Consider the following 26,945-nt stretch of genomic DNA (forward strand, 5'->3'; position numbering starts at 1 on the left):
CGTCGTCCGCAAAGGGAAGGCCGCCGCTAAATCGCCGAACGGCCGCCTACGGAAGCCGCGCGCGCCCAAGGGGAGCAGCACTCTGGCGGGACCCAAGAAGGTCCCCGGCAGGAAACCCGCCGCCGACAAACCGGCGGCCACGAATCCCAGCGCCCAAGGCAACGACCAGCCAAAGACCGTCTCGCCTCCAAGCAGCGGCAGGAAGAGGAGGAACGCCGCCCCGGCCGCGGCCTCGCCATCGCCGACGCCGAGCAGCGCCACACGGTGCAGCCTCGTCGCCAGGATGAACGACAGCAACAGCACGCCCGGCACGGCGGCGGCGGCGCCAGAAAAGAAGCACACGGTCCTGACATGGCTGATCGACGCCGGCGTGCTCCAGGAGAAAGAGCAGGTCTTCTACGTGCCGGGGCCGGAGGACAAGGCGAGCATCACCGCGAAGGTCGTGTCCGGCGCGGTGACCAGAACGGGCATCCAGTGCAGCTGCTGCGATGGCGCGATGGCGATGGCGCTGCCGGCCTTCGCATCGCACGCCGGCTCCGCGGACGGGTCCCCGGCGCCGTGGGAGCGGCTGCTGCTCATGTCCGGCAAGCCGCTGCTGCGGTGCCTGCGGGAGGCGTGGGACCTGGAGCGCGTGAAGATCTTCCGCGCGGAGGAGACGGCGCGGGCGGCGCTGGAGCAGGACCGGGAGCGGAGCGCGCAGGCGAAGAAGCGGTCGCTGCAGCTGCTCGCCAAGCAGGGGAGGAAGGGAGGCGCTCGTGCTGCCCTAGCCGTCGACGGCGACCGGAGCGACGACGCGTGCGGCGTGTGCGCGGACGGCGGGCAGCTGTTGTGCTGCGACAGCTGCCCGTCGACCTTCCACCCGGAGTGCGTCGCCGTGCAGGGCGTCCCCGACGGCTCCTGGGCCTGCCACTACTGCCGCTGCTTCCTCTGCTCCGCCAGCGACGGCGCCCCCTCCACCTGCCACCAGTGCGCCCGCAAGTGTAAGCAATCCGCCATGATCACCTCTCATACTGTTGAAAAAACATATCTTCACTGACGACACCTCTGCATGCATGCTTCCATGCAGATCACAACCACTGCCGCACGTCGCTGTTCGCCGGGCACGAGATCGGGCCCTTCTGCAGCGAGTCCTGCAACAAGGTGAAAACAGACGCTGAAACATTCATTTTTGCTTTCGGCAACACACTTATTGTACTGCTGAAACTCCTGATCATACTGCTACTGCCACAGTGACATTGACTGGGAGTTTGGGATTTATGATTTCAGATTGCGGCGAAGCTGACGGAGATGGCGGGGGCGGCGAACAGGGCCGATGAAGACGGCTACTCCTGGTCCCTGCTGAAGATGCAGAAGGACACCGGGGACTCCGCCGCCGATCTCGAGTGCAACACGAAGCTGGCCGTGTCGCTGGGCGTGCTGGATGAATGCTTCAACCCCGTCAAGGACCGGCGCACCGGCGTCGACATGCTGCACCAGGCCGTCTACAGCCTCGGGTAAGCTCAAGCTCTCTCTCACAGTGTTACTCCAACTCCAGGCAAATGAAGATTCATCAGGGGGTGGCGCTGCTGTTTGAAGAAAGCTTGGATTGGTTGCTTCAGAGTGGCACTGTTATCTGAAAATTAGAATCAATTCTGATCTGTTTTTGATGATGATGGTCTTTCTTGAGCGTGTAGGTCGGAGTTCAAGCGGCTAAGTTACAAAGGATTCTATACCATGGTACTCGAGAAGGACACAGAAATCATCTCGGTAGCCCTGTTAAGGTATCCTTTGCTGCAATTGTGTACTATACATCTTTTTTCAAAAGAACAACAGATGAATGTACATTACAGATTTTTTTAGGCCAAAAAAAGATACAGTAATTTTAAGTTGTTTATAGATGTAATTTATGATTTTGAGATGTGTACTATACATTTTTTCAGACGAACAAAAGGTGAAGGTACACTAAACATTTTTTTGAGGCAAAAAAGAAAACAGATATAATTTTTTAAAATGTCACAAACATTTTATATTTTCCGAATGGTACTACTTTTTTTATTACAAAAACTTTTTTTACCTGGTATAATCAATCCTTAAAAAATGTCACATACTTTTTTTAAACGCGTGAACCAATTTTTAATGCTATATTTAAAAATTACAGTACAAAAATGAACACCACATATTTTTGAATTCTCAGTGTTTTGAAAATTAAGTATATTAAGTTTTTTTAATATATGTATTCATATTTTTGGAAAAATATATTAAAAAGCAACCAAAAAGCAGTACATTTAGATTCCTTGAGGCGAGACGCGCTTGTATCTCACTGCAGGCTAGACACAGCCGCGCACGCACATGTATGATAGTGTCGGGCTTTTGTATGTAAGCAAGGGTGGGTGTTTGTTCCCAATTGATAGAGGCAAATGTGTGGTTTGTACAAGTGTCCAATAATATCGCAATTTGACATAAAATAAAAAGTAGCTGAAGTATTTTTATCCTACATAACATAAACAGAAATGACCACACAAATATGCAAGCAATATTTTTGTCGTATCCAAGGTAGCCATGTCCTCATCACCAACCAACCATTTTTCCTTCCATTTTTCATTTTTATAACGTATTCCCCGACCAAATCTTCAATTTCCCATAAAACAAAATGTACAAAACATTTGGCTAGCCAAATGAGTGTCAAGTACTGTAGATGAGAAGACAGTCATACTACTCTTAATTTGCTCGAGCATTTTAGCTGCATGTACCATAATTAACTTTGTAGGCTGACGGAGTACATAGCATCCAAAACCGAAAAACGTATGGCGATGAACACGCCTGTCTGAGATAAGTTTGCCTCTTAATTTACCTTGCAGGTTCCATGGCAACAAACTGGCTGAGATGCCGTTCGCCGGCACGCTGCCGCACTACCGGAGGCAGGGGATGATGGGCCGCCTCGTCAAGGCCGTCGAGCAGGTGGTTCACAGATCAAGAGAACAACCACCATTTTTGCAATGAGGGTCCAGAGATCGCTTGTAAATTTTGCTCTGACGCATGCGCATGCATCACTTGTGTTGCCAGGTGCTGACGACGGTGCAGGTGGAGAAGCTGGTGATTCCGGCGGTGGCCGAGGTGGTCGACACATGGAAGAGGTCCTTCGGCTTCGCGCCCATGGAGCCGCGGCTGAGGGAGGAGGCCAAGAGGCTCAGCATGGTGGTCGTCACCGGCACCGTCATGCTGCAGAAGCACATCGCCAGGCAGCAGGCTGCGCACGGCGACGAGGATTGCCAAGAGGCGCCGCCGATGACTGAGGACGAGCTGGCGTTCCTGGAGATGAGCTGGCCGCTCTCCAGTTTCACCGACCTCGTCGCCGGGATCGCGTTCCCGCCGCCGTCTGGCGCCGACCCGCTGGCCGCCGCCGTGAGGGGGCTGGGTGTGGGTGCCCCGGGGACGAGCGGCCGGCGGTCCTGCGGCGGCGAGGCGGTGGGCTCCAGCGTGTTCCAGATGCATAGCTACGCACCTGCTGCGCACGGCGCCGGTCTCCGCCTCGGCATGAACAAGTAATGAGGCAGGCTGGTGTTGCGAGGAACGACGATAGACTTCTGAAGATTTTTTTTGTGCCTTTCTTTATTTGAGTACTGAAATTTACATGTTGTTCCTTTCGAGAAAAGGCGAAAAAATGGACTGATTACTCGAAATTGGATATTTGGACTGATCACTCTTGAAATTTTGATATTTGAAACTTATTTACATCAATATATGCATATCTGGGACATGCTTTGGGAATTCCAATTTATGTTTATGTTATCAGGGGATCTATATTACAATTTTTTTAAGAGCACGTGCTTGTGGATTTTTTTTAAGAGCACGTGCACGTGCTTCTCTATTTGAGCATTAAAATTTATAGCTACATGTTGTTCATTTCGAAAAGGCGAGAAAAATGGATTGGTTACTTTGAAATCTAGACATTTGGACTGATCACTCTTGGAATTTTGACATTTGAAACTTATTTACATCAATATATGCGTGTCTGGGACAGGGTTTCGGAATTGCAGTTTATGTTTATGTTATCGGGTGATTGTATTACATTTTCTTAAGAGCATCTCCAGCCGCGCCCCCAGGACGGCCTCCCCCGACGATTTATTTGCGCCGGCGCCGAGAAAAACGGCTCAGTCACGCCCGCAGGACGCCAAATTTCGCCGGCTCGGCCCGTTTTTGCGTCCGGCGCTCGCAGGCCGAACCCGACGCACTGGGGGACGCTCGGGGGCTCCGGCGCAAGAGAAAAGCGTTCTAGGGCCCGCATTGACAGGTGAAAAGTCAAGCCGCCCGCCCGGATTCGCCTCTGCCCCCCGCGCTCGGCCGCCACCCTGCCGATCCCGGCACCGACCACCACCCGCAGCAGCTAGGTAGATCATCTCCCGCCGGGAAAAAGAAGGGGTTTGGTCAAGGCAGCCTCTTCACCGCCGTCCCGGGCACCTTTTCCAGCACTCCGGCCGCGCACAGGGCTGTACACCGGCGGGCTTGCGCCCACCTCGCCCACAAGGGGTTCGTTGAATTGCCCGGCCCGGCGATGGACTCCGAAGATGAGGAGGCGCTCGCGGCGTTGCTGGATGAGGGAGCCGAAGCCAACGTCCAGGAGCAAGAGCATCTCATGGTGCTCGCCGCCCTCACCGGCCTGCTCGCGAGCAGTGAGAAGCCGCGGCGAGGTGGCTCGGTGCTTGGGCGGGTGAAAGCAAGGAACCGGCATCGTCTGGGAGGCTACTGCATGCTCTACTCGGACTACTTCGTCGACGCTCCATTGCACGGTGAGAAAGCATTTCGGCACCTTTATCGGATAAACCGAAAGCTTTTTCTCCAGATTGTGAATTCCATCCGGGAGTTCGACAGCTACTTCAAGTGCAAGAAGGATTGCACCGGCACACTTGGATTCACCTCGATCCAGAAGTGCACGGCAGCTATGAGGATGCTTGCATACGGAGCTCCCGGTGATTCATTCGACGACTATGGGCGCATGACCGAGTCCACCACCATTGAGTGTTTCTACAAGTTCTGCAGGGCAGTGGTGGTAGTGTTTGGGCCGCAGTACTTGCGAACACCCAATGCGGAAGAACTGCTCGGATCCTAGCACAAAATGAAGCAGGAGTATTTCCTGGGATGCTTGGAAGCATCGACTGCATGCATTGGAAATGGAAGAACTGTCCATTTTCTTGGCAAGGGTTGTACAAAGGCGCCAAAGGCGATTGCAGTGTGGTGCTTGAGGCAGTGGCCACACAGGACCTCTGGATTTGGCACTCTTTCTTTGGGATGCCAGGAACTCACAATGACACCAACGTCCTGCAGTGCTCCCCATTCTTTGCCAAGCTTGTTGAAGGTCATTCTCCTCCGGTGAACTTCGAGGTCAATGGCAGTACAACAAGGGGTACTATCTAGCTGATGGCATCTATCCTAGATGGTCGACATTTGTGAAGACCATCTCAAACCCTGTGCCAGGAGGCAAGAACGCCCGGTTTGCGAAGATTCAGGAGGCTTGCAGGAAGGATGTCAAGCGGGCATTTGGTGTGCTCCAATCTCGATTTGCTGTTGTCCAGTTCCCTGCTCTGACTTGGTCGAAAGATCAAATGTGGGAGATCATGATTTGCTGTGTCATCTTGCACAACATGATCATTGAGAGTGAGCAGGAAGAGTCAGTGTTTGACATTGACCATACTACAGGCAGGGTCCTCTTGATCACCAGCTACCGGAAAACTGGACTGACTACCTCAATATGCGTCAGGAGATCTGAGATCCACAGGTGCATCAAGAACTGCAACACGATCTGCTGGAGCACCTATGGAGGCTCAAGGGCGAGGCTGGGAATGACATGTGATGAAACTTGAGTTTTATTTGTTAAACTATATAATTTGTAGTGAATTATTTGATTTATGTGATAAAACACGCCGAAACACGCTGAACTAATAATTGATTTCTATCTGTATGCGAAAATTCACGCCGAAACCGCCGAACCACGCCAAAAATGAGCCGATTCACGTAGTTATCGGGCCGTTTTTGACATATTTGGACCGAAAGATGGGCTGAATTCGGCGCCTGGGGGCGACGGCTGGGTGCCGAACCGCCCCCAGCGCCGAGTTTATCGCCGGCGCACCCCCAGGACACTCTTTTTCAGCGCCCTGAGGGCCGAACGGCTGGAGATGCTCTAACAGCGCGGGCTTGTGGAATATTTGTTAGGGGAGCTTCTGAATCTTTGTCGGACGTCATTTACATTAGAGGAGATTTGTACACATGTTTTATGCGATTTTACCTAAGAGAGAGCAGCAAAAGTGATTAGCTAGCTAGAATAAGTTTGAATATGATGATGTGCTACGCTACGACTATGATGATTAAATAGCGAGTGTTGGTGGTAATGACTATGATGATTATTATTAGCTAGTGTTGGTGGTGATTAGATATCTACACTATGACTATGATGATTAAATAGTGTTGGTGGAAATGACTACAATGATTATTAGCTAGTTTTGTTGGTGATGATATGATGCAAGAGTTTTTATATTAATATGATGATGATGTTGATCATGATTATCATGATGATTCCTTATTATGATCATGATTAGTTATCATATCATTGGTAGAAGAACGCGGATTAGATTCATGTGGATGAATCAAAAGTGACCAAAAGTTGAATTAGTAGGATCGTCGTCCTAATTCAACTTTTGATTGATCCAAATGAATCTAATCCATGTTTCTTCCTCACAATGATATATTAATTCATCATTGACATAATGATATAACAACCTCTTAATTGATAATGTATCAAATTTTATATAACGGCGCATAAATACACTAAAAATAATTAAAAAACAAAATACTAGTAGCACTGGATATGAAGCACGCTACTACTAGTTAGATTAGCAGCAACACTGGAAATAATACACGCTATGGCTATATGTCTTAGCAGTAGCGTGTGTTACACGCGTTAGTGCTAAGGAATAGCTGTAGCTCTTTACTAGTAGCGCGGGACCCCGTGCTACTAGTAAGCATAAAACTCGCACTACTATTAGGATTTTTCCTAGTAGTGAGTCTAAGTTACTCGCTATTATGACTAGCCTAAAAAGGAATAAAAACTATGCATTTGAATACATCAAAAAAATATGGTCTAAGCAGCACATCTCAATGCTAGGTGTGGCCCCCCATAAAGAGCAAACCGTCATTGCCCACCCATGATTTATGCATTTTAATATTTACTATGCTTTGTAACCCGGTGCAGCCCACCACCTGCAGCCCAGTAATAAGCAGGCATCAGAATCCAAGCTCCCTTCTCACGGGAACCAATGAGCATGTTTACCACCGGACTGTGGGGCAGCGAGCCGCCGCCAGCATCGCTCGTTGCACATCCAGCCAACATCATCTCTCGGCATGAGTTCGAGCCGGCCAGCAGCAAGGCGATGAAAGTCAACCCAGACAATGGGTATTGCTGACTGGTGAGCCGCACATATAGTATTTTTTGCTGCTGAAAAAAACAATCTCATTTGTCGATTAACAATAATTTTTCTATAGGTTGTCCACCATAGCACTATAGTCTAAAATTCAAGCAGTCAATGAATAAAAGGTGCGCTATGCACGGTCTAATGCCTACCAAAACAACTAGTATCATTGAGAATTTGAAAATTTTGGTCGAGACACAAGAGCTGGCCCGCCCAGACTTCTCTTCGAAACTCCACCACTGCTAGTGCTCAAGCTCCAAAAAGGATTTTCCATATTTACAATGTCTTACGTATATGAATAAGATTTCTATTTTTTTTTCATTTTTAGAAGCAGGGACTCATGAGAATTATATTTAGACTAATATTTTCTACTTATTTATAATTAAAATGTATCATTTCAATATATAGTCGTAAGCTTTATAGTTCTATACTATACTTAACAACTAAACAATGATACAACTAATATATTAAGATGCAATTTCATTATATAATTTTAACTTTGACAATGGAAAATGTAATTTCACTAAATTTGAAATATATAGTCCAAGTATTATGAATTTATTGTTTTATTTTCGAGACATTGCCTATTTTTTGTTTAATAAATATTTCATAAATTAGAGCCAAATGGAGAAGAACAAAAGTCAAAGTCTTCATGCATTAATTCGCGTCACTTTGATTAGTTGCAAATACATGTTGGTGTTTGTGGTTTTTTAGTTTCCTTAAATATCATGGCATAGAGTTGCAATATTAAATGAGTTTTTTCTATCAAAAAATATTAAATGAGTTTTCTAGAATGCACTACTTGTTTTCAGATTGTCTACCAATGAATAAAAGGGACAATTATCTACAAACTAAATAGAAAATTCTAGAATATAAATAATATCTATGAGTGGCTTGTCTTGAGATTTTCGCATTACTTGTTTATTAGGTTTTGCATAATATTTTGTGCATACTTTGCACTTGGTATTGAATGGGCTTGGTTTGAGGTTTAGTAGGGCCTCCTTCCTATGCAAAGTCTGGGCCTGGCATTTGTATTACGACGTCCACCTAGGTGCATTTGTTCTCAAACAACCTTATTTCCCTTCATTTTTATTTATTAATTATAACCTATTCCCCAACCAAATCTTCAGTTTCCATTTTATAAATTTTGAGGTAAAATGTGGGAAACATTTGGCTAGCCAATAGGGTCTCAGTTAGTGGATAACAAGACAATGATACTATTAATTGGCTCAAGCATTTTAGCAGTATTTTTTTGTTGTTGTATTTTAGCAGTACTTATTTACAGTAATTTTGGAGGGGGCGTGCATGAGACTTTCGGTTTCAACATTTAATATCCTGGGCGAACCAACCTGTGGTTGGATGGTTAGAGGGATTGTGGTATCCTCAGCCCACCAGGGTTCAAATCTTGATGCTCGCATTTATTTTTGGATTTATTTCAGGATTTCTGGCGATGCACATTCAGTGGGAGGAGACGTTCCCATCGATGACGAGGTGCCTACGGTGGTTTTGTAAATTTGAAGATGATATGCCGGCTCAGTCTTTCGGAGGTGCTCATAGGGGTAGGGTGTGCGTGTGTGTGCGTTTATTGGGGTGAGTGTATGCGCGTGTATATGAGCGCTTGCGCCTGTGCTGTGTTAACAAAAAGCATTTAATATCCTAGAGTTTTCAGGCTTGCAAACTAATATCGGGCGTGCAAAACAAAAACAATGTATACAAATGAATAGGCTCAAACACATATGTCTTTGATTTATGTTAAAGGTTCCATGCCTACAAACTGGCGGAGATGCCATTCATGGGCACAATGCCGCACTACCAGAGGCAGCGGATGATGGGCTGCCTCGTCAAGGACGTCTAGCAGGTAGTCCCGAGATTGAGAGAACAATAGTTTCTTTCCAACGTGGATCTAGAGATCGCTCATAAACATGAGCATCACTTGTTTTGCCAGGTGCTGGAGTTGGTGCAGGTGGAGAAGCTGGTGATCCCGGCGGTGGACGAGGTGGTCGACATGTGGAAGAGGTCCTTTTTTGGCTTCACGCCCATGGAGTCGCAACTGAGGGAGGAGCCCAAGAGAACAACATGGTCGTCGTCACTGGCACCATCGTACTACATAAACACATCGCTGAGCAATAGAGTGCACGCGGAGAAGAGGAGAGTCAGGCGCCACCTATGACTAAGGACGAGCTGCCATTATGGTAAATGAGTTGGTCGCTCACCAGTTTCACCGACCTCGTGGTTGGGATCACGTTCCCAAGGCTGTTTGGTGCCCGATGGCTGCCGCAATGAGGATCCGGGTGTCAATATCCTAGGGCCTAGCGGTCTGAGGTGCTGAGGAGGTGAGATGGTGGGCTCGAGCGTGTTCCAGATCACGAGCTACGCTATGGCCGCACGTGGTGGCAACCTCCGGTTCGGCCTGAACAAATGATCATGTTGGTGTTGCACCAACGACGACAGGATTTCTTGAGATTTTTTTGTGCATTTCTTCATTTGAGTATGAAAATAGCTCCATGTTGTTCATATCAAAAATGCGAATAATGGATCAATTACTCTGAAAAATTGACATTTGGGCTAATCACTCCTTCAAAAATTGTACATTTGAAACTTGTTTACATCAATATGGCCATGGTTTGGGAATTCCAATTTGTGTTATCACGGGGTCTATAGGCCTTTGAATGAGAAGAAATCGATTGTTTTGTGCTTGGTGATTCTTGGCATGGTAGGAACCTTGCATGTACTTTTTTTAACAGGACGGTCTGTTGGATCATTGGCGTATGCAATTTACATTAGAGGAGATTACTAATGTAGTTTCCAGATGAAGCATAATAAGGCTTTCCCACTGAGTTTTGCCAACACTATTTGGCAATTAATTGGTGATGATATTTCATTCATGTTTCATGATTTTTATCATGCTAGACCGGGCCTGCTTGTTTTAATTATGGTGCTTTAACTTTGTTACCTGTTTTTGAGGGAATTTTTGTTACTCAAAAGTGTTTATGTTGGTACCATTCAATTGCATATGCTTATTTGTTTTTTTAATGTATTATCTACCCTTTTTATGAATTCGCTAATAATAGAGATATCTATGTAAGTGATAAGATATTTGCCCCAGTCAAAAATCTGTTTATTAAAGCTATGATCGTTCTAGATGGTGTTATTATTTTGCATTTAGAAACACATGAGATAAGTAAGAAAAACTTGAAATGGTGTTTGGTATAAGACGGATTTTGAACAACTTGGGATAAAATTATTTGGTCTTTTGTGAAATTTTCTCTGATAAAAAAGGTTGCAGTAAGCTATACATTAATTGAACAATCCAGACTTTAACTTATGGTAAAGCATTCATCTCTACTATTAAAGGGGACTTGGTACATACTCCCTCCGTTCTAAAATAGATGACTCAATTTTGTACTAACTTTAATACAAAGTTAGTATAAAGTTGGGTCATCTATTTTGGAACGTAGGGAATAGTTCTGTACCCTCCTCGATTACCATGGATCCCTCGTCCGACCTCCACCCGTCATCAATTTGTTTCATCGCCTTATAATTACATTAAGGACAGTATAACCGAGCCTAAACCGAGCTCTCCCAGCCTATCAGCGATTTGGGACGTCAGATTTCGTGTTTGAATAATTTCCAGCCGTCAGATCACGTGTCTCATCGTTCTAGGACATCTAGGGAACTGTTTTTTTCCCGCCTGGGCCGATCCTGGGCCGCTACTCCGGGGGCCGAATTGGAAGCATCTCATTCACTGACATTGATTAGCGTCTGATGGAAAACGAACGATCATGATTTCTGCCCATGTCCTCGTAGCCTTACCCGCAACCCTCGTCCCTTCCCGCACCCAACCCGCTCCCCATCGCCGCCCCATCCCGACCTTGGCTAAGACAGAGTGCGCCGTCGCTGCCGTTCTCGCCGGAGAGAGAGAGAGAATGGAGCCCGCACCGCTCCCAACCCTCCCGATCTCTGGGCAGGGGCGCTCATGTCGGCGCCAGACACGGAGGCGCCTTCCAGAGCACCTTGCCGCTATAGTGATGTGCGGCAGCGCGAGGACATGGTGATGCTTCATTCATGGATTCAACGATTTCAAGGTTTGATCTCCCCTTTACTCCCCCTGATATTCCTATAAAACAATTCAACAGAGTTAAGGCGTTAGGTACCACAGACCTTCTATTGATCAGGGTGAATTGTTGATTATGCTTATTATAGGGTTCGAAGGATTGAATCTGAGAACATAATTCTCGAAACGGAGGAGGTACAGTTGGTGTTCCTTGAGATGGCAAGAAAGAGCATTCAAGGGAAGAGGATTCGTTGCGAGAGATTCGGATGCTGGTGCGGACGGTCAAGGGAGGGGGGACTCGTTGCAGCATCAAAAAGACACAGGCAACGGTGCTACTGCTGATGGTAGAGAGGAGATCAACGGCAAGGAAGGCAAGGGAAAAACTGAGGGTGTGAAACTGAGTTTATTCTAGGTGTCATTTTTTGCTGATCAACTCATCTCAATCCCCATCCATCTTCCTCCAATTTTTCTTTTGTTCCTGTACAGGTCAGGTCAAACAGGGTTTACAACTAGGTACAAAGCTTCACGAGGACTCATCTTCTTGGGATGGAAGATGATCGGTTACTGTTAAATTGTAAAATTTATATATTTTTGTGATGGTGCCGACTGGGAGTTCTTTTAGATTTACTTCTATCATAGGTAGTAGAAATTACGTTCAGCTTATGCAGATGATGCATGGACACTGCAGTAAAAGTAAATACATTACCTGTAAACTTAATTGTTGATTTAGTAATTCTACTTTTGGTCCAACGATCGATCAATTGTTGAGGCTATACTGAACCAAAAATTCCTTACTGGGGCAGTACTATAGTCTCTTGATTATGCTCTTAAGTAAATATCATGTCCATCTCTTATTAGAAATTTAGAAAACCATAGGTTAAACAGAAGCTTTCTTACAAAAGGAGTGCTCTTCAGAAGCTACTACATGTATACGCTCACATCACATGCATGTTTTCTTAATTTTCAGGTGCTTATGAATTTCTGCGAAAGTACAGTAGCCTGTAGCTTTGTAGGCGTTGAACTAATTAAATACCAATCCAAGTAGGAGCGAAAGGAAGATAATATAGGTTTTGATCCGCCAAAAGGTCAAGTGATGCTTATTTACTCTCATTTCAGTTAAGATTTACCTCTACAACATTGCATGAACTCCTGCGCATATTGGATACTTTATTTATGCACCTTCTTGCATTTTAATTCCATGTAAGTTGTGTACTCTATTTAATAAGTTATTTTTATTTTGGCTACAAATGATTATATGGGATACACTGTGCACATTTATGCAGTGACTGTTGAAAGTTGCTAGACATAGGAAAAGATGGGAGTCAATCCAAGAAGACATCAGCAACCAAAGGTGAACATTTATATAAACATTTGGTTTTCCGATACAAGAATAATCATGTGTGTTTTTTAAAGGTGTGTGATTTTCTTTCAGTGTGGAAATTATTATGACGATCATTCATCAGAGATGTGTATGCGCGTTATAATCTTCTTACAAAGCAATTCAAATTTTAATCTTAGATTTAACAATTATTGACATGTCATGTACTGCATCACTCACAAAAAGCATAGCTTCCATCCAGTGGCTTTGGCTGAGTTAATCCGTGCATTGATGTTTCGACATTTCCTGAAGTTATATTACTCTTGGTTTCTTTCAGGTTAATGCGATTACTCCATTAAGTGAAGGTTAGCCATGCTCCTTGATCAAGGCTATTAATTTATAGATGTGTTTTCGAGTATACTCATAGTAGTCTAGCGATGAGTATAAGTTGAAGCAAGAGTATATCATAAAAAAAAACATTTTCATCTGAAACTAGCCATAAGATAGAAATGGCTATACATATATTGAATACATGAAACAAAGATGTGTATAATATGTCCAGCTTAGTATTTTTCCTCTTTTTGGTTGTACTTACTACTGTCCATTTCAAGACAAAAGAAAACTTCTGCCAAACAACTTTTTCATACTATTTAATCATTTTCAATACCTCATGTTTCAATTATGTTTACCCTTTGTCACCTTATATTTATGGAAATTTTTATCAACATATTGCCAAAACAGATGGGCGCGGCAACGCGCGTCTTCGACGATCTAGTATAACTATAGGACTGGGGATTTTTAGAGCTTGGACGTCAGTGAGCCCATTATCACGTTCGCACATTGGGGCGTTGTGATATGGACCATAACTACTATGGGGGAAATACTAGCGTATAAATCTACCATTTACAATCAATTACAGGGCAGTGTGTCCTCGCAAAATAAAATAAAATAAAATAAAGGGCAGTGTGGCCATACCGTTTGATGACTAAACCGCCTATGGGCCTCTTCTGTTCTGCCTGCTCTGTCCTCCCTCGCTCTCCCCCCAATGTTCGGCTATTTTGTGCTTCAACTCCGGCAGCCGGCGTCTTGGACGTGTGCACGACATCGCGAGCTGCTAGCCGTTCATGCGTGGATTCATGTTCTTTGTGGGACGGCATGTCCATGCTCTGTAATGTTGGAATATTTGTATAGAGTTAGAGTTGTATAGAGACACTAGTGCAGAACCGGGCAATAGCACCGGTTCGTAAGGCCCTTTAGTGCCGGTTTCATAACCAGCACTAAAGTGTGGGCACTAAAGCCCCCCTCCCCCCTTTAGTACCGGTTCAGCACGAACCGGTGCTAAAGGGAAACCACGTGGCACGAGCTAGCTCCAGGGGCCTGGAGCCCTTTAGTACCGGTTGGTAAGACCAACCGGTACTATAAGGTTTGGTGGGTTTTCATTTAATTTTGTGTTTCCATTTTAATTCTTTTTCGTTTGCTGGTATTTTACGATACTACACATTGTATATATATATGGAAACACAAAAATCCCTCCCTTCGGATTTATGACCTGGTCGAGCAAAAATCCCGCTATTTCCTCTTGAAGTGCTTCTACGCGCTCCGTTTCTAGGAGCTTCGCCCGCACCTCTCTGAACTGTTAAGAAGGAGATCAATATGCATGTGTATTAGTTGTGTGACTAGATATCGATAATGGTGTAAAAATTGTGAATAGTGTTTTGACAAGCGTACCCATTCCTGTCTTTGAGATCTGCTCCTTTCGGACGCCATCATGCGAATGTTCTCGCAAACGCAGAATGCACACAGATTAGTCCCCTGCGCCTGCTTCAGGGCCTTTACGAGAATGGAATTTGATCAGATAATAATTAATCAAGCATGATAATTAAAGAGATGGCAGCTAGCTAGCTAGCTAGTACTACTTAATTACTTACATTGGGTCTTCCCCATTGAAGCTTTTTTTTCCATTCGCCTTCCGTGACGCTGATGAACCTTGCCCAAGCCCTGCCCGCCGACAAAGAAAATGAATAAAGGGGTTATTAAATAGTTCATATCATGAAATGACGAACTAAATAGGCCGAGATATATAGTTAATAATGATTGAAATTACCTGTTGACTATCCCAAATAAGATGTTATAGTCAGTTTTTTCTTTAAGTAACGAGTCCAGTATTTCAACTGTTCCGGCGTCAACTTTAATGATACACAAGACCCAGTGAAATCTGCATGCACACACGTTTGCATGTCTTAATTAAGCGGGCATATGTAAGCAAAAACATGTAGCTAGCTAGTAGGCAAAAACAGAGAATTTGTAGTACAAGACAGTGTGACTCACTGGAAGTTGTAAGAAAGTAGTATATCTTCATTGTATTTGAGGCGCTTCAAGAACTCTAGCATGCTGTCCTCTACGGCCTTTTCATGATGTGCATCTATTTTCCATGTGTATTCATTAACGGTGTTTGGGTCAATGAACCCAATGCCATAGCGTCCACCTTTTCTCATTTCATACATCTTCATCCTGCATATAATACCACAGAAAAGAATATAGTGAGGATAATTACAGGTAATGACTGATCAAAAGGATCACTACAGCTAGCTTGAGACTTAAATTACATAAAGAAATCACTTACAGACAATAGCAACTGACGATAGATTTGTCGAGTGCGTCTTGATTGTATAACTAAAACAGTTCAGAATACTCAACGGACACAGCTTTCTCATGGTAGTAATGCTCCTTCATGACATTCACCATGAGGGACAATCGATCGGAAATCTTGGTAATGTTCATGTACCATTCATGCAATTCATACATTCTCGTTGGGAGGTTCTTGACCTTGTCTGGCTCGACCAAAGGTTGGCCCCGGACATATTTCCGTTTTATTTCATCCTCTCTAAGCACAGGCATGGGCTCGATCTCGAGGAGTTGTCCAACAGTGATTTTGAGAACTTTAGCCTTTATTATATGCTCCTTCGTTATTACCATATTGCCCACCTCAGGAATGTAAATTGTTTGCCCACAATAATATTGGGCGCGCGTACTGTCACGTGTTGTTGGCACAACAAGCGAGGGGATCGATTGCGCCGCCTGTTCTCCCAGCTGGGGAATGGTTTCCCCGCTTTTGACAGCTGCTTCTTGTTTGCTCGATCCCGAGCTCGCCTCCTTACGTAGACGTGCTCGATTTAACTTCCTGATGTGGCGCTCATAGTCTGTGTCAACAGGCTTGGGAGCTGGTGGTTGAGCCATACGAATGAAGTGGTCAATCGTTTCCTCAGGCACTTTCTCCCTTGGCGGCGGTGGTGGTTTCGGTGCAAAATGGGCTTCCACCTCGGACTTCGATATGGCTGTGATTTCCTCCTCGGACCTGTCATAAGCCCTCTGCGGAAGAGGCGTGAGGCTTGGACCATATTTATATCGCTTGCCTCCGCCTGTACTTCCTGTACTACCTCGACTCGTACCGCTACGCACCATAGCTGCGGGGTGTCTCTTCTGTGATTGCTGAGGCGGCGGAGACGGCTGACGGGGCTGAGTTGGACGAGGAGGAGTGGCCACCTGAAGTTGTGCCGGACTTGGAGGAGGAGTGGCCTGAGGTTGTGCCGGACTTGGAGGAGGAGTGGACGTCTGACGCTGTGGCGGACTTGGAGGAGGAGGAGTGGCCTGACACTTTGCCGAACTTGGAGGAGGAGTGGCCTGACACTTTGCCGGACTTGGTGGACTTGCAGGAGCGGAAGACTGCTGACTCGGTGGCGGACTTCGACGAGGAGTCGGGTGACGCGGTGTCGGTGGCCTTCGAAAGATGATGCAATCCTTTTTCCATAGGATGATACGATGTTTGGCGTCTCCGAGAAAGCGCTCGTCGTCACCTCCAGGATAGTCAAGCTCTAGCTCCGAATATGGGTCCACCACCTCATCAACCAATACACGAGCATAGCCCGCTGGAATCGGGTTGCAATGGAAGGTTGCCTCGGGGGGATTTGTAAAAGCAACGGCGTCCGCCACCTTCATGGATATGTTCTTCATTTTGACGTGTAGCTCGCAGCTAGTGTTCTCCATGATGTCATCCATGGGGTATCTACCCAGCATTGCGTCGTCTGGGGCGGAACCCACGCTGCTTCTCGGCATGGATGGGGTGGTGCTATCCAATGCTGGATCATTTGCTAGCTGCTGCAGCTGCTGAGACCCCCTTTGCTGGGTAAGTGAGTCGATCTGCACCTGCTGCCGCTGGAATTTGACTACCAATTCCGCTTGACTTGCTTCTAGGCCTTGAAGGCGTTCATAGTCCCGCTTCCTCTGCTCCTCCTCCATCTTCCTCTTCTTCTCCTCCGCAATCTTCTTTCTCGCACGGGTTCTGTAGTCGGTGTTCCAGTCTGAAAACCCCTCATACCACGGAATAGCGCCCTTGCCTCGTGTTCTTCCCGGGTGTTCAGGATTTCCCAGGGCACGCGTAAGCTCGTCGTTCTCTCTGTTGGGCTCGAACACCCCCGATCGTGCCTCTTCTATTGCAACAAGTATCGCATCGTCGGCTCCCTTCAGACTTGGCCTCGTCGAAACATTGCCTGTCTTCGGGTCCAACTCCCCCCATGCGCATAGAACCAAGTCCTGACCCTGGGGGGCCAGCTCTTAGTAACCGGAGTGGCACCTGCATCCTCCATATCTTTCTCAGACTTATCCCACTTAGGCATTGCCACCGCATAGCCACCTGGCCCCAGCTTATGGAACTTATCCTTTTTTTCGGCATTCTTCTTGTTTATTCTAGACCGTTCCTTAGCTAATTCCGAATCCTTGAATTTCACGAAATCGTCCTAATGAGCACGTTGGTTCTCTAGTGTTTCCTCGAATACTGGAGTCTTCCTTCCTCCCTTGACGTACTTGTCCCATTCACGATTCTTATGATTCTTGAATGCAACCGCCATCTTCCTAAGAGCAGCGTCCTTGACTTTCTGCACATCTGCTTTTGTGAAATGATCTGGTAGGGTGAAATGTTCCATGAGAGTATCCCAAAGCAGATCTTTTTGATTCTTGTCGACAAAAGTAACATCTGGACGTGGAGCAGCGTCCTCTTTGCCTTTTTGTCTTTTGTCTTTTGCTGGCTCTCTCCATTCTTGAAGGGAGATCGGGAGTTGGTCCTTCACAAGAACTCTGCACTGACGAATGAACTTGTCCGCAATCTTCTTATGCGCTAATGGTTCACCATTAGGTCTGACTGCCTCGATATTGTACTTTACGCCCTCCTTCAACTTTTTGTTCGGGCCTCGTTTCGTCCTTTTGCCTGAAGATTTGCTCGATCCAGATGGCAGAATGAATAAAGATCGATTCGTTAATATATCTTCAAGTCATTTAAAACATGTGATGATCACCAGATACCTGCTTATATAAATATATATACCTCGCCGGTCTTTGTTGTTTCAGGATCAACATGTTCTTCGTCATTGTCATAATCGTAGTTCATGACTTCATCAATTCGGTCGTCGTAATCGAATATCATATCACCCTCTCCGGTGTTGTTTAGAAATTCGGAGCCGTCATAATCTTTATTCTGATCATCATCTGGCCCGCGTATCATATCGAACATGGTCTGTTCTCCCTCTCTATCGGTATTGTCTGTCATAGCTTTTATTTAACTAATTCAAAAGAAATATAAAACAATTTAGTATTCAAATTACATCTTCTCGAATAATAGATATAATCTTGAATACTTCGTCTAGAATAATAGATATAATCTTGAATACATTATCTTGAATAATATATAATATTGAATAATACATCACTGGCTAGCTAATTAAAGATCGAATACTACAGAAGAATCTAGGACACTCGCGGTTCCTGCGGCGCGGGCGGTGGACACCCAGAGAGAAGGAACCCTCACAGGATCATAGCTGAAGTGAGATCCCCGAAGATACTGCCAGGTATTAGAGAACCTGCCGCCCTCTAACGCAACCATGTAGCGATGAACGTGCTCGTCCTCCTCCCTGACACGGCGACGTACCACCTCCGGCGGGGCCAGGTCCCTTCGCACCGAAACTGGCCCACGCGAACGCCACCAAACGAGATCAGGGTCGACGACGGGACCCGGGGTCGGGTTCCTCATCAAGCGGCGCGCCCCTCCAGGCAGCACCTCCCAGTGCCAGCCCGGCGGAGCCCAGTCCCAGACATGGGTCGGCTGGACGTCGTCGCGGACGGGTCGACGGCGAGGATGCGGGCCGGGCATCGTCGAGAACAAATACTAGCTATATGCCCGCAAAAAGTAATATTTTTTTAATGATTGGATTTTGATAACTAAAATTTCTAACATTTCTACTATTTCAAAAATCTATATACTATTTCATACTAATTAAGCATCTAACACTAAAAACAGAAAACACAACTTCTATACATCCATTAAAAAACTGAAAAACAACATTATATAAAAAAATTCCATACTAATTAAACACTAATTATATCCATCTAACATGCATTCATACATATATAATAGTGAAAAAATAATAATCTAAATAATCTAAACTAATTAAACATACAAAATACGTGTATACTAATTAAACACTAAATAATCTAAACTAATTAAACATACAAAATACATATGTACGTGTGTGTGTGTGTTCATGCATGCTTGTGTGTGTGTGTGTGTATGGGCTCGGGGAGGGGCGGCGCCCATGGTGGCCGCCGGGAGCGAGGGAGAGCTCACAGCGGGCGACGGCGAGGCGACGGCGAGGCGACGGCCGGGGCGACGACGGCGGGGACGGCGCGACGGGGACGGGGACGACGCGACGGGGACGGGCCCGGGGCGGCGACGGAGACGGGGGCGGCGACGGAGACGGGGGCGGCGACGGGGACGGGGGCGGCGACGGGGACGGGGGCGGCGACGGAGATGAGCGGCGACGGAGACAATCGAGGGCGGCGGTGGCGGCGACGGAGACGGAAACAGAGAAACAAACAGAGAGGGAAACTGAAATTTTCGTAGTTGTGGTATATATAGAAGGCACCTTTAGTACCGGTTAGAGCCACCAACCGGTACTAAAGGCCTGTTTTGGCCAGGCCAAGCGGCGGGAAGCGACCCCCTTTAGTACCGGGTGGTGGCACAAACCGGTACTAAAGGCCCCCCCTTTAGTACCGGTTTGTGCCACCACCCGGTACTAAAGGGGTCGCGCTGCCACCCCAAAGTTTAGTCCCACCTCGCCGGGTGAAGGGCAGCCGCACTGGTTTATAAACCCAGCCACGGCTACCACTTCGAACTCCTCTATATAGCTAGCAGGCTTGTGGGCCTAAACTCTGGGCGCTGCCCTGTGAGTCTGCTGGGCCTTTAAGGCCTGTAATTACACACCTGTGGCCTATCAGGCCCACATGACAGCGCCCCAATTTTTTTATATTTTTTTCTTTTCTGCTTTATTTTCTTCTATTTATTTTTGCGTAGTTTTTTGTATAGTTTTTTCTTTTCTGTTATATTTATTTTCTTCTATTTATTTGTGAGTAGTTTTTTATCTAGTTTGCCAAAATTCAACATCTTTAGAGTTCATTTTGTAGTGATTTTCAATTTCACGGTCATTTTGTAAACGATTGAAAAATAGCAAATATAATTTTTTTTCTTTTCTGCTTTATTTTTTCTTCTATTTATTTCTGAGTAGTTTTTTCTTTTCTGCTATATTTATTTTCTTCTATTTATTTTGAGTAGTTTTTTATATAGTTTTTTCTTTTCAGCTATAGTTTTTCTTTCTTTTCTGCTATTTTTTCTTTAGTGCCCGTAGTTTTCAAATTTGAATAGTTTAAATTTTGAATTATTTGAAATTAGTGTGAATTTGTTTGCACATAAAATTTCTTCGCGTTTCAAATGCCAAACCACATAACTACCCTAACTATTACAGAGATTCCCCTCTCGGTGCGAAACACAGAAGAAAGTGATGATAGCTAGTGAAGCCGATCACATCCCAGATCTTTGGGTGTGAAACTTTTTCTTCGCGTGTGTCCCTTTGCGCCGTAACCATGGAAAATCTTCATCATTTAACGGGATGCTCGGGTCAATATTCACTGTGAATGGAGCAATTTCATCAAACTTTTCATAATCTTCTGACTTGTCTGTCTTGTCATCCACTCCCACGATGTTTCTCTTCCCAGAAAGAACTATGTGCCGCTTTGGCTCATCGTACGATGCATTCGCTTCCTTATCTTTTCTTTTTCTTGGCTTGGTAGACATGTCCTTCACATAGAAAACCTGTGCCACATCATTGGCTAGGACGAATGGTTCGTCTGCATACGCAAGATTGTTGAGATCCACTGTTGTCATTCCGTACTGCGGGTCTTCCGTTACCCCGCCTCGTGTCATATTGACCCATTTGCACCGAAACAAAGGGACCTTTAAACCATGTCGATAGTCAAGTTCCCATATGTCCTGTATATAACCATAATATGTTTCCTTTCCCGTCTTGGTTTCTGCATCAAAGCGGACACCACTGTTTTGGTTGGTGCTCTTCTTATCTTGGGCGATCGTGTAAAATGTATTACCATTTATCTCGTACCCTTTGAAAGTCATTATATTCGAAGATGGTAACTGGGACAGCAAGTACAGGTCATCTTCAATAGAGGTGTCATGCATGGTACGTGTCTGCAACCAGCTGGCGAAACTCCTGGTTTGTTCACGTGTAATCCAGTCATCAGACCGCTCCGGGTGTTTGGAGCGTAGCAAATTCTTGTGTTCATCCATATACGGAGCCACCAAGGCGGAATTCTGTAGAACTGTGTAGTGTGCTTCAGTGAGAGAATGTCCGTCCATACATATTATTTGTTCCCCTCCTAGCGTGCCTTTTCCATCCAGTCTGCCCTTATGCCGCGATTCAGGAACACCAATCGGCTTAAGGTCAGGAATAAAGTCAATACAAAACTCAATGACCTCCTCATTTTGATGGCCCTTGGAGATGCTTCCTTCTGGCCTAGCACGGTTATGAACATATTTCTTTAAGACTCCCATGAACCTCTCAAAGGGGAACATATTGTGTAGAAATACAGGACCCAAAACGTTAATCTCTTCGCACAGGTGAACTAGGACGTGTGTCATGATGTTGAAGAAGGATGGTGGGAACACCAACTCGAAACTGACAAGACATTGCACCAAATCATTCTGTAACCTTGGTATGATTTCTGGATCGATTACCTTCTGAGAGATTGCATTGAGAAATGCACATAGCTTCACAATGGCTAATCGAACGTTTTCCGGTAGAAGCCCCCTCAATGCAACCGGAAGCAGTTGCGTCATAATCACGTGGCAGTCATGAGACTTTAGGTTCTGGAACTTTTTCTCTGCCATGTTTATTATTCCCTTTATATTCGACGAGAAGCCAGACGGTACCTTAATACTGAGCAGGCATTCAAAGAAGATTTCCTTCTCTTCTTTGGTAAGAGCGTAGCTTGCATGACCCTGATGTATGCCGTCTTCTCCGTGCATACGTTGCTGGTCCTCCCGTGCCTCAGGTGTATCTTTTGTCTTCCCATACACGCCCAAGAAGCCAAGCAGGGTCACGCAAAGATTCTTCGTCACGTGCATCACGTCGATTGCGGAGCGGACCTCTAGGTCTTTCCAATATGGCAGGTCCCAAAATATAGATTTCTTCTTCCACATGGGTGCGCGTCCGTCAGCGTCCTTTGGAACAGGTTGTCCGCCAGGACCCTTTCCAAATATCACCTTCAAATCCTTGACCATATCATGTACATCAGCACCAGTACGGTGGCGAGGCTTCGTCCGGTGATCCGCCTCACCTTTGAAATGCTTGCCTTTCTTTCTTACGGGATGCCTGCTCGGAAGAAATCGACGATGTCCCAGGTACACATTCTTCTTACAACTATTCAAATATATACTGTCGGTATCATCCAAACAGTGCGTGCATCCGTGGTATCCCTTGTTTGTCTGTCCTGAAAGGTTACTGAGAGCAGGCCAATCATTGATGGTCACGAACAGCAATGCCTTTAGGTCAAATTCTTCCTGTTTGTGCTCATCCCATGCACGTACACCTGTTCCATTCCACAGTTGTAAGAGTTCTTCAACTAATGGCCTTAGGTACACATCAATGTCGTTGCCGGGTTGTTTAGGGCCTTGGATGAGCACTGGCATCATAATGAACTTCCGCTTCATGCACAACCAAGGAGGAAGGTTATACAAACATAGAGTCACAGGCCAGGTGCTATGGTTGCTGCTCTGCTCCCCAAAAGGATTAATGCCATCTGCGCTTAGACCAAACCATACGCTCCTTGCGTCATCTGCAAACTCCTTCCCGTACTTTCTTTCGATTTTTCTCCACTGCGACCCGTCAGCGGGTACTCTCAACTTTCCGTCTTTCTTACGGTCTTCTCTGTGCCATCGCATCGCCTTGGCATGCTCTTTGTTTTGGAACAAACGTTTCAACCGTGGTATTATAGGAGAATACCACATCACCTTGGCAGGAATCTTCTTCCTGGGGCGCTCGCCCTCGACATCACCATGCTCATCGCGGCTGATCTTATAGCGCAATGCACCACATACCGGGCAAGCGTTCAAATCCTCGTACTCACCGCGGTAGAGGATGCAATCATTAGGGCATGCATGTATCTTCTGCACCTCTAACCCTAGAGGGCAGACAGCCTTCTTTGCTTCGTACGTACTCTCGGGCAATTCGTTGTCCTTTGGAAGCATATCCTTTATCATTACCAGCAACTTTCCAAATCCCTTGTCAGATACACCATTCTCTGCCTTCCATTGCAGCAATTCCAGTGTGGTGCCCAGCTTTTTCTTGTCACCTACGCAATTCGGGTACAACAATTTTTTGTGATCCTCTAACATGCGCTGCAACTTCTTCTTCTCCAAATCACTTGCGCAGTTTCTCTTTGCATCGGCAATGGCCCGACCTAGATCATCAACGGGCTCATCTGATGCCTCTTCTTCAGCTTCTTCCCGCATTGCCGGCTCAGCTTCTTCCCGCATTACCGGCTCAGCTTCTTCCCCCATTGTTGTATCATCGTATTCAGGGAACCCATGGCCAGGATAGCTGTCGTCGTCCTCTTCTTCTTCATTGTCTTCCATCATAACCCCTCTTTCTCCGTGCTTGGTCCAAACATTATAGTGGGGCATGAAACCGGACTCAAACAGGTGGACGTGAATGGTTCTTGACGTAGAGTAATTGCGACCATTCTTACAGCCAGCACATGGACAAGGCATAAAACCATCCGCCCGCTTGTTTGCCTCAGCCGCAAGCAGAAAAGTATGCACGCCCTCAACGAACTGGGGAGAGCATCGGTCATCGTACATCCATTGCCGGCTCATCTTCATTACACAACACCGAATAGACCAAATTAATACAAGTTCATACATAAAGTTCATACAACACTTAAATGCAACAAACAAATAACTCTCTAGCTAAAGCATTTAAATGCAACAACAAATGCGATCAAGATCGCAACTAAGGTAACAATTGATCCAACAGCATAATGATACCAAGCCTCACTATCGATGGCATATTTTCTAATCTTTCTAATCTTCAAGCGCATTTTCTCCTTCTTGATCTTGTGATCATCGACGACATCGGCAACATGCAACTCCAATTCCATCTTCTCCCCCTCAATTCTTTTCAATTTTTCTTTCAAGTACTCGTTTTCTCTTTCAACTAAATTTAACCTCTCGACAATAGGGTCGGTTGGAATTTCCGGTTCACATACCTCCTAGATAAAAATATCTATGTCAACTTGATGGGCATAATTTGTCATAAACACGAAATGCAACAAATAGTTTTAAAAGAGAATATACCACATCCGAATCATAACAAGGACGAGGGCCGACGGGGACGGATATCAAAACCATGGCACTATGTATAACAAATAACGTACGGGTAAGATAATTATTATACGAGTAACTATATATCCAAATCACACAAACATCAATTTTTTATATAAAATTTCATGAACAAGAGGCTCACCACAAGGTGGTGCCGGCGACGGGACGGTGCGGGCGATCGACGGTGGTTACGACGGAGATTTAGAAGGCACTAAGTAAACCACACCTACATATGCAAACTAAGTGTTATTTTAACCTCAAATTGCATATAAATCAAATACTAGCACATATATATATTTCCTCCCAAATTACTAAACTCACAAATTAATAACTATATAAAGCATTGCAAGAGCTAATCTAGCAATGAGAGATGAAAGGACAAAGTTGCTAACCTTTGTGATCATTTGAATGGATGGGGGCCTTCAAATCTTGACAAATTTTGGGCAAAATGTGTGATGAGCTCGAGAGGAAGAGGGGAAGAACAGAGAGGAGAGGGGAAAGGGGAAGAACAGAGCGAGCTCGGGTGGACGAAGGGTTTATGTAGGACTACCTTTAGTACCGGTTCGTGGTACGAACCAGTACTAAAGGTGCTAGAGGGGGCCCAGACTAACAACATCCCGCCACCACTCTCATTAGTACCGGTTTGTGGCACGAAGCGGTGCTAAAGGTTAGCCACGAACCGGTACTAATGAGAGCGGCCCGGCTAGCCGTTGGAATCGGCACTAATGTATACATTTGTGCCGGCTCAAATACAAACCGGCACTAATGTGCTTCACGTTTGACCCTTTTTCTACTAGTGAGAGAGAACTTCTCCTGTTTAAACTTGTATCTCCTCTCTATCTCTTCTTTTGTTCCAACTCTCTTTACCGATCGATTTATCGATCGTTTTCTTCATGTAAGCCACGACATTGCCCATATAAATATAAGTGCGGCCCGAGCAAAGGGTTTAACGCTTCCCAACAATCTTACATGGTAATCAGAGCGACTTCTTCCTAAGATCAAAAGGAGATCGCATCTAGACAAGCCTATCTTCAACCTATCGCCATGACTACTGCCTCCATCACCTCCAGCACCATGAGTGCTCTCGCCACGTCCCTTGGATCACCCCCCCAGGAGAAGCTTATGAGGAACAACTACCTCATGTGGAAGGCCATCGTGCTGCCTCAAATCAGAGGCGCACAGATGGGCCACCACCTTGATCCGGCGAGCCAGGTACCACCAGAAACCCTTACCATCACCAAGGAAGGGAAGGAGGAGCAGATCGCCAATTTCGCCTGAGTTCTCTGGTATGCACATCAGCAACAGGTTCAGATTTTTCTGATGGGTTCTCTATCTCGCGAGATTCTTGCACAGGTGGTTACCCTTCAGACACCGGCGGAGGTGTGGGCGGCGATCGAAGCTATGTTTGCTGCCCAAACCGAAGCACAGGCGATCAATACTCGGATGGAACTCACAAACCTCAAGAAGGGCAACATGTCCATGACAGAGTACTTAGCCAAGATCAAAATGCTCACGGATGAGATCGCCTGCACTGGAGCTGCCATGTCCAGAGGCGAGATCGTCTCCCAAGTTCTGGCCGGCCTTGACCTCGACTACAACCCGGTCGTGTCGGCGCTTGCTGCGTGGGTTGAACCCGTGACCGTTCAGGAGCTGTACACGCAGCTTCTCAGTTTTGACGCACGCCTCAATCTTCTCCATGGGACGAATGTGTTCCAGTCTTCAGCTAACGCCGCCTCGCGTGGCCGTGGTACTGGCCGTGGGCGCGATCAGGGGAGGAACCGCAGCAACAGCAGCAGTGGTGGCGGGCGCGGCCGCGGCAGCGGATCAGGTGCACGACACGGCAGGGGCGGCTACACCAACACCAACGCTCCTGCCCGTTCTGGAGGGGGTGGCTTCAAAAACAATCACACCTCCTCTGGTCCTTCCTCAAGCAACCGTGTTCGGTGCCAATTGTGCAAGAAACCAGGCCATGAGGTCATGGACTGTTGGCATCGTTAGGATGAAGACTTTGTTCCTGACGCTCGTCATGTCACCGATGCGATCAGAGAGCAAGGAGGAGATGGCACGGTCTGGTACGCCAATTCAGGGGCCACTGATCATGTCACCAACGAGCTTGAAAAACTCTCCATGAGGGAGGGATACTTCGGCAACGATCAAATTCACACCGCAAGTGGTGGAGGTATGGATATTTGTCACATTGGTCAAGCATCTATTAATTCCCCTACTCTTAAACGTGATCTTATTCTAAAAGATGTTCTTCATGTTCCACAAGCCGACAAAAACCTAGCATCTATGTCTCGTTTATCTGCCGATAATAATGTTTTCTTTGAAAGTCATCCAACATATTTTTTCATCAAG

At 46.0% G+C, this 26,945-nt stretch overlaps 1 protein-coding gene and 1 pseudogene across 1 annotated transcript; both read left to right on the top strand.

The window, feature by feature from the left end:
- The first annotated feature begins 502 nt into the window (after positions 1-502).
- On the top strand, positions 503-9,609 carry LOC123068062 (increased DNA methylation 1-like). Its single transcript, XM_044490566.1, has 9 exons — positions 503-980; positions 1,067-1,140; positions 1,267-1,493; positions 1,674-1,760; positions 2,838-2,937; positions 3,043-3,213; positions 3,256-3,521; positions 9,198-9,288; positions 9,385-9,609. Exons 1-9 carry the CDS (start codon positions 503-505, stop codon positions 9,607-9,609), a joined length of 1,719 nt encoding a protein of 572 aa, XP_044346501.1.
- A 16,519-nt stretch (positions 9,610-26,128) lies between these two features.
- Positions 26,129-26,265, top strand: LOC123073105 (uncharacterized; annotated as a pseudogene).
- The last annotated feature ends 680 nt before the right edge of the window (positions 26,266-26,945 follow it).

This window comes from Triticum aestivum, chromosome 3B (genome assembly GCF_018294505.1).
Source record: "Triticum aestivum cultivar Chinese Spring chromosome 3B, IWGSC CS RefSeq v2.1, whole genome shotgun sequence".
Taxonomy (NCBI): Eukaryota; Viridiplantae; Streptophyta; class Magnoliopsida; order Poales; family Poaceae; genus Triticum; species Triticum aestivum.